At 39.0% G+C, this 12,574-nt stretch overlaps 2 protein-coding genes across 5 annotated transcripts; one reads left to right on the top strand and one right to left on the bottom strand.

Moving 5' to 3' along the window:
• Positions 1 to 53: 53 nt before the first annotated feature.
• Positions 54 to 5,537, bottom strand: LOC135605938 (uncharacterized). The gene is made up of 7 exons (XM_065096571.1): positions 5,226 to 5,537; positions 5,021 to 5,131; positions 3,009 to 3,077; positions 1,620 to 1,751; positions 808 to 885; positions 588 to 731; positions 54 to 512 (listed from the first exon to the last, which is right to left on the bottom strand). Exons 1-7 carry the CDS (start codon positions 5,433 to 5,435, stop codon positions 327 to 329), a joined length of 930 nt encoding a protein of 309 aa, XP_064952643.1. The 5' UTR covers positions 5,436 to 5,537; the 3' UTR covers positions 54 to 326.
• A 3,099-nt stretch (positions 5,538 to 8,636) lies between these two features.
• LOC103975444 (protein NDL1) lies at positions 8,637 to 12,170 on the top strand. 4 transcript variants are annotated; one of them, XM_009390409.3, is made up of 12 exons: positions 8,651 to 8,734; positions 9,006 to 9,100; positions 10,002 to 10,101; positions 10,199 to 10,296; positions 10,418 to 10,506; positions 10,614 to 10,674; positions 10,759 to 10,845; positions 10,931 to 11,008; positions 11,085 to 11,141; positions 11,248 to 11,303; positions 11,382 to 11,517; positions 11,621 to 12,170. In XM_009390409.3, exons 2-12 carry the CDS (start codon positions 9,098 to 9,100, stop codon positions 11,840 to 11,842), a joined length of 987 nt encoding a protein of 328 aa, XP_009388684.2. In that variant the 5' UTR covers positions 8,651 to 8,734; positions 9,006 to 9,097; the 3' UTR covers positions 11,843 to 12,170. The 4 variants fall into 4 exon arrangements, with proteins under 4 accessions (XP_009388683.2, XP_009388684.2, XP_064952644.1 ...); XM_018820671.2 differs by lacking the exon at positions 8,651 to 8,734 and adding an exon at positions 8,817 to 8,834 and having other exon boundaries at positions 11,621 to 11,987; XM_009390408.3 differs by lacking the exon at positions 9,006 to 9,100 and having other exon boundaries at positions 8,637 to 8,734.
• Positions 12,171 to 12,574: the final 404 nt, after the last annotated feature.

A 12,574-nucleotide genomic window follows, 5' to 3' on the forward strand; every position in this document is an offset into this window, starting at 1 on the left:
GATGGCATTTGACCTCCTGTCGGCCTTTCGAAACAGAATCTAATCGATCTATATGACATAAAAGGATTGTTAACATACTATATCCGAACACTGAATTTACCACAACAGTCCATTGCTTTCTACACAAGCACGCTAGCCTTTGATCAATTAAGAGGCATGAAAATAAAGATTTGCTACAAAAAAACAAAAAGACTCCTACCGTTTGTGTGGGAATGCCCACTTTCATCATGACTGTAACTTGAAGCCTCTTAGTGTTCCTAGAATGTAATTTGTAGCATAATTTATTGAATCTAGTAAGACTTTGGGGATGAAATGCCCCATTGGTCTCAAAGCTCACTTTTCCTTCTCTTTGCGGACTTCGAAGATGTTTTCTTTCCTCGAAACCACTTTTGTATTCTTTGTGATGTCTTGTGTAGATTGGCCTTCATCTGCTTGCTGGCCTTTGTAATACCTTGCAGGATTCTCTGTTTCAAATCTTTCTTGGGAGAATCTTTGTCCTTTATAACCTTACCCTAAAAGAACAAAATAAACATGATAGGAGTTGCAGAAATCTGGAAAAGAACTTAATTAAGAAAACTGAACATTACCAATTTTGCGGGGAAGTTATCCTCATCATCATCCTCCTCCTCCTCCTCCTCATCATCATCATCATCAGATTGTTCATCACCAAAATTATTCTTCATCAAATCTTCCCTGGAATACATTTTCATGCTTGGTGCTCCTGGCATACCCTAACAAAGTACAGCATCTTCAGGCATGTTTAGATAAGAAATATTGCGGATGGTTTGAACTAATGGAAAACTCTACCTCCATCGACCTCAAAATCTTTTCCATTTCAGCATCCTTTGATGGTTTTGCAAGAAATGGGTCTCCAGGAAGCCTATCCTGCACACCAGAAGAGGTCCAATGTTATGTTGCTCATAAAAAAATGTGTAGATGTGGTTATCTTCACGACACTACTCCAAGATATCACCAGAAGAGGCCATATTTTAATTCCCAAGGTTAATTATTGCCCAAGTAACCAACAATTTCAAGAAGCATAAAAATAATTCCAAAGACATTATGAGTTGCTTTTAAATCATACAGGATAGAAGTTATGAATGAAATGGAAAGAAATAATGGCACTAACTACATCCATATTTGTTGATTGCTCAAATACTTCTTGCATCGTTCAGTATCCAGAAGATCATAATTGTAATTCTTTCAAGATTTTGGCAAACTCAATGATCTTTCTACGCTGTGGAACTTTTCCACTGCAAACCACTCAAGTGCCAAAGTTCTGCAGTGATACGCCAGAAAGCATTCAGCAACCTTCTCAGTGGAACTATGCAAGAAGACTATCTATTGGTATTCCTTCATTTTAATGTTCATCATGCTTCGATTTTTATGTATAAGAGAGTCCTAGATCTATTTTGCTAGTCATGTATGAATTATTTACAGACCAAGAGGTCCAGCAAAGTAATGATAGCATAATGTTGGCATGGAAGAAAGTGTTGTCCATGTGCACAACAAGAAAGTAGCAGAATATTGTATTTGTGTACAGACCTTTAAAAAACTATATTTCTCCATAAACAATAAAAATAAATTAGAAATTCCTGCTAGTACATAAATACCATTACCTTCGGAACTGGCGGTGTTTCAGCAGAGCATGCTTCAGATAGATCATGACAGAGAAACTTCACTAATGAATCAGCTGAAGGCCTGGTTTTGAAGACAAACTCAGCAACATCAGTGTCAGCATAACCCATGACCTGAAAACAATTGATGTTTGATGGCGAGTCAATGCAAATAGTACATAAGAAAGGAAAATGAGATTCAAGATAAAGGAGAACAATCAATGTATACAAAAGGACTAATTATAGATTAGCCCCTATAATTAGACCTCTATAACATTCTGGTCCCTAGATTTAAAAAATTTATATTGGAATCCCTATAGTTATGAAAGCGAAACATCTAACTCCATTTACCCTAACGTCGTTAATTTTACCGATGGAAGCACTAAAACGATGGGCAAAAAAGTAATTTCAACGTTCCAATTACATTTTCAGTGGTGGCAAATGACGACGTCGCTGGGGGCTCCAGGTGGCTGTTGTGGTTAAGGAGGAAGAGCAACAGCGAGAGGTGAGGCAAAGGGGGAGGAGGAAGAGGATGATGCATCTGTGTCGACGCCGATGCAAATGCAGATGCAGATGCAGAGTGACAACGCTCTGCATCTGGGTTGACGCTGACAACGATGCAGGGAAGGGGGACGCTGCTCTATATCTACATCGGTGTTGACACAGTTGCTGAGCGATGTCGACGCAGATGTAGAGCGTTGGCATCTGCGTCGTCCTCTTCCTCCTCTCCCTTAGCCCCATATCTCGCTGTCACTCTTCCTCCTCATCCACAACAGCTACTCACAGCCCCTAATAGCGCCGCCATCCGCCACCACAAAAAACGTAACCGGGATATTGAAATTATATTTTTTCCCATCGTTTTCGTACTTCCATCGATAAAACTAACGGTGTTAAGATAAATGGAGATAGATATTTAACTTCTATAACTATAGGGATTCCAATGTAAATTTTTTAAATCTAGGGATCAGGATATTAAATAGGTCTAGCTATAGAGGGTAATATGTAATTAGCCCTCTATAGAATTAGTTCAACTCGATCATAAACATGTTTAGAAATTTATTTATAGTAACAAAGGATTTCAATAGAGCAAAAAGTCAATGTGAAATATCAGGCCTAGTTATATGCTTGGGCAGGAATCATTGCATTCCATAATTGGGTTGTAGTGCTTTTAGACTTGACAGTCCTTTGTCGCACATACAGTTAGTATGAGAATCATCATTAGAATCATGTGATTTTTCATGTTCAACTAATGCCAACTCAAATAAAATAGTGTTCAACATAAGTATCTCATGGAGATCTCTAACCTAATCTTGATAACTTGACAAACATAGTCTGGCAAAAGGCAAAATGGAAGTCTGTACAGCAATTCACAAGCAAACATTAAAATCTAACCTCTTGGCAAGCACGTTCAATGGTCTTACATTCTGAGTTGCACATCCCTTCGATCCCTTGTTCAACAAGCTGGAATAAGCAAGAACAATATCAGCTGTGAGCCAATCAGAAAGTAGATAAAGATTAGAACATAGCTCTAAACAAATGACAGTTCAAGAGCAGGATGTCCCTCACTTCATGTACAAAGGTAGACCATATACATAAAAGCTCTACCAGCGTATAGTTCAAGCTTGTATTCATATGAATACACACCTATTCACTTCGAGGAAGCACCTGTGAAAGCCTCATGTCTGTACGAGCGACCTACCTAGACTTCATGTATTTGCCCTAGTTCACAGTTATTTAATTGTTTAAAAAAATACACGTCAGATCTTTCCATTGCAGGGTTCTAATTATGCTTTACACCTTCAAAAAAGATCCTCCGTATGTACATGGCTGGCACATTAAAATAAGGTGCCCACATAACAGACACATCATGAACATGTTTATCTTTTTTATTGCCTGCAGGTATATATACAAGAAACTATTGTATATTCTTTAGAATAGCTAGTGCAGAAAAGTATCAACATTAGTTCAAACAGACATTGGTCTTAGGATCGGAAGGATTGACCAAAGTACGTAATCCACAGACTACCTGGTTCACTTCATATCATTGAGCAAATTGTGCATCTGCCTTCATAAATAGAAAATCAATTAGGAATACATTGTCTTACCTTAAGAACAATCCTTTCCTTTGCATGATTGTAAATCTCATTTAGATTTTAGATTGTTACAACTTACAACTATGTTGCCCCCACTATGGGCAAGGGTCATCTTGCAACTATCCTTCATCATGATGGAAAATAAGTCTTTGAGAAACCTTCTAGTTGCAAACTTTTTCTTTTTCAGAACAACATCTTCCAGGTGGGCAATTGTTGATGCCTGAAATCCAAGCCTTCATCCTTTGGTTTTTAGTCCATATCATATGATTTTTCTTAAGTCTTTTAGAAAACTTACTAAAAGGCCAAGCTCAGCCCATTGGACCAAATTATATGTACCTGATACATTGGCCAAGTAATCTAGTTCCTAAGGAAAAAGAAAAAGAAAAAGCAAAGTCAGGGCTAAAATCAGCCCCAAGTTAGCAGGCTGTCATTCTCGAAGGGAATAGTCAGATTTACAAAACCTTAAAAATCACAATGCTTACCCAAAAAAATCTACTATCTAATTGGGATTTGGAATTCAAAGTACAGGTGAAATCAATCACACTCTTTGACAAAAAAAAGAACAAGAACTAAGGTTGATCTTTATAGAAAAAAATCATCTTTCTCATCTCATATCAATATCCACAGAATGCAGGGACCCTCACGCATATGAATCTGATCATTACATTGAGAAGCTTCAGAAAGCTGTCTGTTTGTTCCAACCCTACATGTCATGGTTCTATGGTGAAAAAGAAATAAACTCCTGTGGATATTTGAACAAAAAAAGCTGTATTTTGCATTCCTCGAGACACACTATAAATTAGATCTTCTTGTATGCATCAGATGAACCATCGAACAAAAAGCAATTTCTACCCTTACACTGCACTATTCTTCCAGGGCAATGGGCATCTTCATCAATAAAAGCAATAAACTTGATTCGGTAAGACATAGCTAACTAAAATGAACAATGAACAATTAAATAACTCATAAGCATACATTCGCTGCCCGACATAAACCATCCCCATTAGTAGAAACAACATTTAAAGCTAGTAGAAGCACACCATAAGATACTAACAAGATTTTCAATCTGTTGCAAAGAATTATAGATACCAAATGATATAAGAAGGAAAAAAAAAGTCCCAACTTGCAGAAAACCGAAGAGCGATACATTATTTCTCACAAAAATGAACCCACCAAGCATAGAAGATATGAAAATAAAGCATACAAAAAATATGATACATTGCAAAAATTCATCAACTGTTTGTCTTAACAACCAGAATGACTCAAGACAACATAAATGAGCGGAATCAAATCAACAAGTTGCTTACTCACCTGCAATCTATCACCTTTTTCGACGATATCGATCTGCAGCATCCAATCCGCTTGTTCCTTCTTCAAATTGCAGATATTCTCGGCGATCTCTATGATCTGAAACTCCGACACCTAATCCAAACACAGTTTTAGAGGAGGAATTGCGTCAAGATGCAAAGCTTTAGAACCAAAACCGACCGAGGGTTCAAGATCAGGGAAAACCAACCTTTTTCGGAGAGACCTGAGCCTCCTTGTCCATGACCTGGCGGTAGATCTGGTGGGCGACCTTCTCGCATACCTGGCACTTGATGTAAGGGATATCTTCTCTTCTCGCCGCCGAAGATGGCTTTTTCTGGGACGAAAGGGAGACCGGGACGGAAGACAATAGGACAAAAAGAAAGGAGAGAACGAACAGGCCTTTGGAGAGCGCCGCCATTGCTCTCCTCCTCTTGCCTCCGCCTCTTTCTTCGAGTCTTCAGCCTCGTAGTCGCGCAGAGGTCATCGATCCACCCGCTACTTAGGATTGCCTGAAACAACGGCCGTTACATAAGCTATCATAACGTTTGCAGACTGTCTCGTTATATTAAACAGGTTTCACGCACGTGCCATGCACGTGATAAGCGATGTAAGAAGCTGCCATGTTACATATGTTCTATAGCAAACGTTATGTGATGAGACTAGTAATAGTCACGAGGGTATTGTTGAAATTTATTTTTCTTCTTTTCTTTTAGATTTTCTGTGATAAAGACATATATCTTAATTTTTAGATAATATTTTTGGCTAATCTTTATTTTTTATTATAATTAATTACGATAATCATTTTCGATCAGATAATCATGAGTCATATGAAGTTCTAAACTCTTAATCATTGAATAATTTTTTTTATTTAAGATTAGGCTGTGATTTAGTGGGATGTAAGAGCTGTAATTTATAATTATGCATGATTGACATTTCCAAGTAATAGTTAGAAACTTGTGCTTAATAGCATAATGCGGAGGTTATTTTCGGTAAGGTTCATTGTACCGTATCGTACCGGCGTTTCGATCCGGGCTCGGTACGGTATGGTACCAGTGTACCGGACGGTATATTAGGACGTACCGAATATTTTTTTATTTTTCATACTGTAGCAGTGCTATAGTATAGCACTGTAGTACTGTAGCAGTACCGGTAACCTGTCGGATCGGTACGTACCACCTGGTACGGGCGGTACGTTTCGGTACGACAGACCTTGATTTTCGGTAAGTTGAATTAATATCGTAAATGAATTATTTTATTATTTCTAATTATAATTCTAAGAGAAAATTAATAATATTATAGTGAATTGAAACTTGTCACAAAAGAGAAAAAAAAAACAAAGGAAAGGAAAGAAGAAAAGCATGCTTCATATGCATCACAATAGATTGATGAAGCATCAAGACTCTACCTTTGAACAGATGCAACTATTCCTTGCTGATCCTCACCTGCCAAGAGAAAAGACAAATTTAACGGCACTTTATGTATGTTTCGGATGACCTAACAATGTCGATTGCAGTAGGAAAGCACTGTTCCATACCTCGTTAACCATCCTTCTTTCTTCACTTCTCAAGGTGAGCATGACACCTGCATAGCCTCCATGAAAGACAACTACTACAAGGACCACAGCAGTTCCTCCTCATGGAATGCTCACTGTGGGCTCTCCAGTGGCTTTGGTGGATCTTTATCTGTAGTCCATGCCACTCCCTCAGCTGAAAAGAATGTGAAGAGAAGAGTCCTCAGCATGCTCACAAAGGCCTTAATGATCTGAAAACTCTTTCGAGTTTGTTGATGAGTTGTTGACCGAATTCCCACTGTCATTCCCTTTGTTTAGACAAAATGTTTGCAGGATCTCTTTTGCTGCCATGAGTTGTTAGAACTCAGCAATCAATGTGGCACTTTTATATATCCTTTCTTGTGGAATGACACCAAAGGATGTGTCAGTCATCAGAGGAGCAATTTGCAAGTGTGAGGTCAGTGGTTGAGCTCCCTGAGTTGGACATTTCCACAACCCAAGCTTCCTCTCCCAATCGAAAGGGACTTTGCTCATTATTTGTGATGCAGACTCACTAACCAAACCAAGCACAGGCGAAGACTACGCTGCTTGTCTCATACATCACTCTCCTTGTGTTGTAGGATTATATAAGTAGTCCAATGAGAGATGAACAAAGTAGAGATCATATTATGGACTTTGTTGCAGGTGTTTCTTTTGCCTTTTCTCTAAGATAGCATGGAACAACAATATAGCATATCATCCACACACACACACATGCGCAAGTCAAGCCATCTGAACTTGGCATTCAATGTTGTGCCATAAATCATGCCCCTAATTAAGCTTTGACTACATAAAGTTGGATTCTTGCTTTGAGTCTTAAGTCAAACTTGAAATGGGGTTATGGTTCTGCATATAACAATGACAACATCAATACTTCAATCCCCAACAAGATCTAAAGTCAAACCTAAATAGTTTCTCCACCAGAATGCATGGAAAGAAGTGTCTCTCTATCAAATTTACATAGTGTTTCCAAGTGAGATATATTTCAACTAATCCTTGATAATTGGCTTCCCAAAAGAGTAGCTACTTGAGCACTATCCAAGTAAGCATTGGGTCAGACTTGCTTTCTCAAAATTTCCACATGCAATGGTTGGGTGAAATTTTTCTGAAGGTCAAAGTTTGGCTTCTTCTTAGCCTATCATCTATCTTATTGAGAGTGCAAAATGAACCATCTCCTCAGAAGGTAGAAAAGTATGTATGAACCAAACTCATGAGATAAGACATGTATTCTGCCAAATTTGCCTTCTTTTTCCTTGGTTCTGATAGAATGTGAAGACAAAGTTAGGTTGCCATCTTGACACCTAACTTGTAATTTATCTTTGAGCAGCCATCAAAAAACAAAAGACCACCAGATTCATTAGGTTGTGGAAGAGGAAAGCCATCTCTATGCGATTTATTTGCCTCTTGCCTTTCTTTTAATGTTGCTCTTCATTGTTCACTGTTGATCACAAGTCTTCCGTGCAATGCCTAATTGATGATGGCAGGCCAAAAACGCTTCAAGAAGAGTCCAATGGTTGATCATTGAAGGAGATGTTTCTCCTACATCTGTAGCGGAAATTGATTTGAGCCTAACACCATCTACCATCTCTTGACTCAAAATTGTTGACCACTTCACCATTTCGTTGACTTATGTTGACTTTTCACCCCCCACTTCGGTTCGAGGTAATCGAGAATCTTACGCATGCAACGCCAGTGCGATGGATCGAAACGAATATTGGAATCAATTGCATTCAGTTTTGATCGAGAAATTGGACCAATTGTTATGATTAAAACCATGGGGATTTACTTAAAAGAAATCTAATTTTTGGTAATGGTCAAAATTAAGAACCCACGAGACCTGGTCAAATCTCCGTTGACCATCAAATCGGACGGTCGAGATTCCATCCATTTATCGAACCTATCCACCGAACTTGGGCCCCGCTAAAAGGGTACTGTCGTCAATTCGTAATGGGCTTCATGGGCATCGGGTGCGGTCACCCCCAGTTCGCTCACCGCCGTCGCCGCAGGCGTCGGTGCGCTTAATCGCGATTAAGGCAAAAGCCAAGGCGCACATATATAAGCGGCAGAGGGGATGGCGCGTTTTGGTCCATCCTTGGGAGGGCAAGGCGATGGGGGAATCGAGCGGGTCGGTCTCGGTGGATGTGGAGAGGATCTCGTTTGGCGGAAAGGTTAGGGTTCTCCCGGATCCGTTGGGGCTCCTCTTGTTTCTCCCTTTCTGTGGCATCGTCGCGAGTGACATCTTGGATCTTGTGCTGGTTGTGCGGTGGAGTGCGTCAATCTTTTTGTTTAGTGTATTGTTTGTGTTCTTCTCGAGGTTTTTATTGCAATCAGTGTGATACGGCGGTGTGGTTGCCTTTTTAATGGTTTTCATGTGTGGTTTCCGGTGGTGCATTCGATCGTTTCGTGCTGGAGCTGAATGTGTCGATGGTTGTGTTATAGATTTGCTGTTGACACGGCGGGTCTCGATAACTGATTGCTCGGCGGTGTATGGGATGTTGAAGTTGCTGCCTTGCATCTGATTTCGGATTTTGATGGTGGTTTTTCGCTCTTTTCTCACCTCCTTATGGCTATTCTTTTGAGCATAGAGATGTAAAATTGGTCTTTTTAGTTGGTCTGATTCTTCTCTTTTGTACTGTTGAGCTTGATTTATTGTCCCTCGAAACTTCTTGGTGATCATCGATAGGTCTTTGAACGTGGCTCGATAAAATGCAAGGGGAATCATCTTTTGGCTTATACTATGAGTAATGGGGCCTTTGTACTCCGTGCCTTTAATACCCAAATGATGTTTAATGCGTAAGAGTACAGTTAATGATCCCTTTTTCCATCAGCAAAATGTTACTTTTGGATTTAGGAAGAAAAAAAAAGGTTGTAGTTTATTTATTTCTATTTCAGAGGTTGAGGTTGTGTTCTTTAATTATCTCTGAAGGTTAAACTAGATCCTTTAGGGGCATCGCGCGTTAACAAAGAATACTGATCATTGGTGCAGTGGTGGATGACTTCATTTGTAGTTGAGTTTATGAGTCATGCGCCAGAGATGTTCAGCCTTCTCAATTTTGACAACAACAAAAAGAATATTATAATCTCTTAATTCTTCATGGCGTTAGCCAAGATGAGTAATTCTCATTTTATTTAAGTGTGAAATAGATGTTATTGCACTTTTGTAGTCAAGGTAAGTTACAGTGAGTCTAATCTGTGTTACTGTAATATTTTGACAAATCCAATAGAATTCTGGTCATAATATTTCTTTGAGCTACTCCATATGAAAATATTTAGAGCCATCAGTTGACATACTGGAAGTTTGCAGTCCAGGTTCTTTTGCTGTTTCTTATAGCCTTCTTGCTTATGCTTTAAAATTAAGTTTTTTTGTGCTTTAATTATCTATATTTCTTTTTCTTCATTGATGCTCAATGGTATGAATGCTTTTGTTACTCCCAGGAACATCATGTGCCAACCAATCATGGTCCCATATCAGTTGTGGTGTATGGGGATCTGGAGAAGCCTGCACTTGTTACTTATCCAGATGTTGCCTTAAATTGTAAGTTGTTTGACAAGCAAATTCTTATTTCTTTCTGATATTTTCTTAGTAGAGAAGTTTTTGGGGTGTAATGATATGCTTTTGTTGATTTGTTCAGATATGTCCTGCTATCAAGGATTATTTTTTTGCCCAGAAGCGGCTTCTTTGCTGCTTTATAATTTCTGCATCTATCATATTAATCCTCCAGGTCATGAGGTCGGTAATCAGATTGCAGCTACACAATGATTTATATTTACAAGAAAAAAGTATGTGTTCTCAAAATCTTGAACTCTATGTCAATGTAACATTTGGGTCACTTTCCTTAAGAATCCTGCAGTTTGGTGCTGCTCCCATTTCTTCAGATGATCCAGTACTGTCTGTTGATCAATTAGCAGATCAGGTTGCGGATGTGCTTGATTTCTTTGGGTAATGAATTGTACTTTTCTTTTTTCTCCAAAAGGATCATATTCTTTGAATAGACGTGGTTAATTTTTTATTTTATGTTTTAATTTCTTATAACTTGCTCCGTGCAGATTAAATACTGTCATGTGCTTGGGAGTTACAGCTGGAGCTTACATTCTTACTCTTTTTGCAGTAGGTCATTCTGCTGCCTAGGTTCTTTTAGTATTTGCTTATTCTTATTTTTTATTAAATTATGATTTTTCTGTGTTTGTAAAGTCGAAGTATAGGGAACGGGTTCACGGTTTGATACTTGTCTCACCTTTATGTAAAGCTCCCTCATGGAAAGAGTGGTTGTACAACAAGGTATGTTCTTGTTACCAATGTTTTCTTTTTGTTTCTAATTGTGGCAAATAACAACCGCTGCTAATAAACAAATCTGAATCTTTAGGTTATGTCAAATTTTCTGTACTTCTATGGAATGTGTGGCTTAATTAAGGAATGGTTGATTCAGCGATACTTCAGTAAGGTGTGTTAGCAGCGCCTGGCTTCTGCCTTTTACCTTGTATATATCATCTGTTTCATATCTTATTTTATTTTGTCAGGAGGTCCGTGGAAGTTTTCAGGTTCCTGAGTCAGATATTGTACAAGCCTGTAGAAGTGTTAGTATTCACCTCTTCTGATGCTCTGCATTTAATTTGGGAGTGATGTTGAGCTTTAGTGCTGTATGCAGTCTTTGTTGAAATTGTTCGCTATTCTTTTATGCAGTTACTGGATGATAGGCAGAGTGTCAACATTTGGCGATTTCTTGAGTCTATAAATGAGTATGTTCTTAGCTCTTTCCATCTTGCTATCACTGAAGAATGAATAATGAAATCTCGACACCTTTTATGCTTTAACAGACGACCAGACTTGACAGAAGCATTAAAGAAACTCCAGTGTAGGACTCTAATTTTTGTGGGTGAGAACTCTCCCTTCCATTCAGATGCCGTCTACATGGCCACCAAAATGAACAGAAAATTCAGTGCGTTGGTTGAGGTGCTCCATCTATATAAATTATTTTCATTGACAATGTCAGTATCATACACGTCATTGGTCAGAATGAAGGATGATTTATGTTGCAATTGATTTGTATTTGCAGGTTCAGGCATGTGGATCTCTTGTGACTGAAGAGCAACCTCATGCAATGCTCCTACCGTTGGAGTACTTCCTTGTGGGTTACGGTTTGTACAGGCCAAGCCGGCCAAGTTGCAGCCCCAGGAGTCCGCTCAGTCCATCATGCATATCCCCAGAACTGCTTTCGCCTGAGAGCATGGGTGTGAAGCTGAAGCCCATCAAAACTCGCATCACACTTGAAGTTTGAACTAAAGCAGAGGGGATATACGATGTTTGGCTCGGTGAAGCCTCGCCCAACTTACACGATCGATATTGTGAAAATTGTAGAATATCAGTCTGTAATTTTGACTCTAGATTTGTTTTTGGTGGCCTTCAATGTGGATCAGGTCACTGTAGTATAGATGAATAGAAGGGGGAACATTTGCAGGGGACAAGCTGCAGAGAAGGGGATGTTCAGTAGATGTGATTGTATCGCATTCATTTTGAGTTATACAACCTGTAAATCTTCATTATTTACTTCGTTCATTAATAATAAACTGCAGTGAACTGTTCTTGGTCACTGCACATGTGTTGTATCTGCTCTTTTTCTTTCTTCGACTTATATTTTGGATCTTCATCATATCTTGGCTACAGTCTATGCTTTCATTTGAGAAAAAAGGTAATTCGATGCTTTCTTTTTGAGCACTTTGGTTGGTCGGCCATTGGATGATGATTATGCCAACAGCTCCAAAGAATGTGTTCTTTGAATTGCTTTATCATGGATCGATTATGTTGCTGTCTAGGTAGGATGGTGGGTGGTGAATAGAGCTTCATTCAATATGGCATTGCAGTGGAATGATGTGTCAGATGCTAAGGTCTGAACCAAAGCAGCAGACCTGCGCAAGCTTTATCCAACTCCATGGTATCACACATCTGCAACAACCTGTCAAATTTGGTGATCCTCCTGTCTTACTAGTTTGATTGCCCATCTGTATCAGGA

This window comes from Musa acuminata, chromosome BXJ2-2, assembly GCF_036884655.1.
Source record: "Musa acuminata AAA Group cultivar baxijiao chromosome BXJ2-2, Cavendish_Baxijiao_AAA, whole genome shotgun sequence".
In the NCBI taxonomy this organism is placed as follows: domain Eukaryota; kingdom Viridiplantae; phylum Streptophyta; class Magnoliopsida; order Zingiberales; family Musaceae; genus Musa; species Musa acuminata.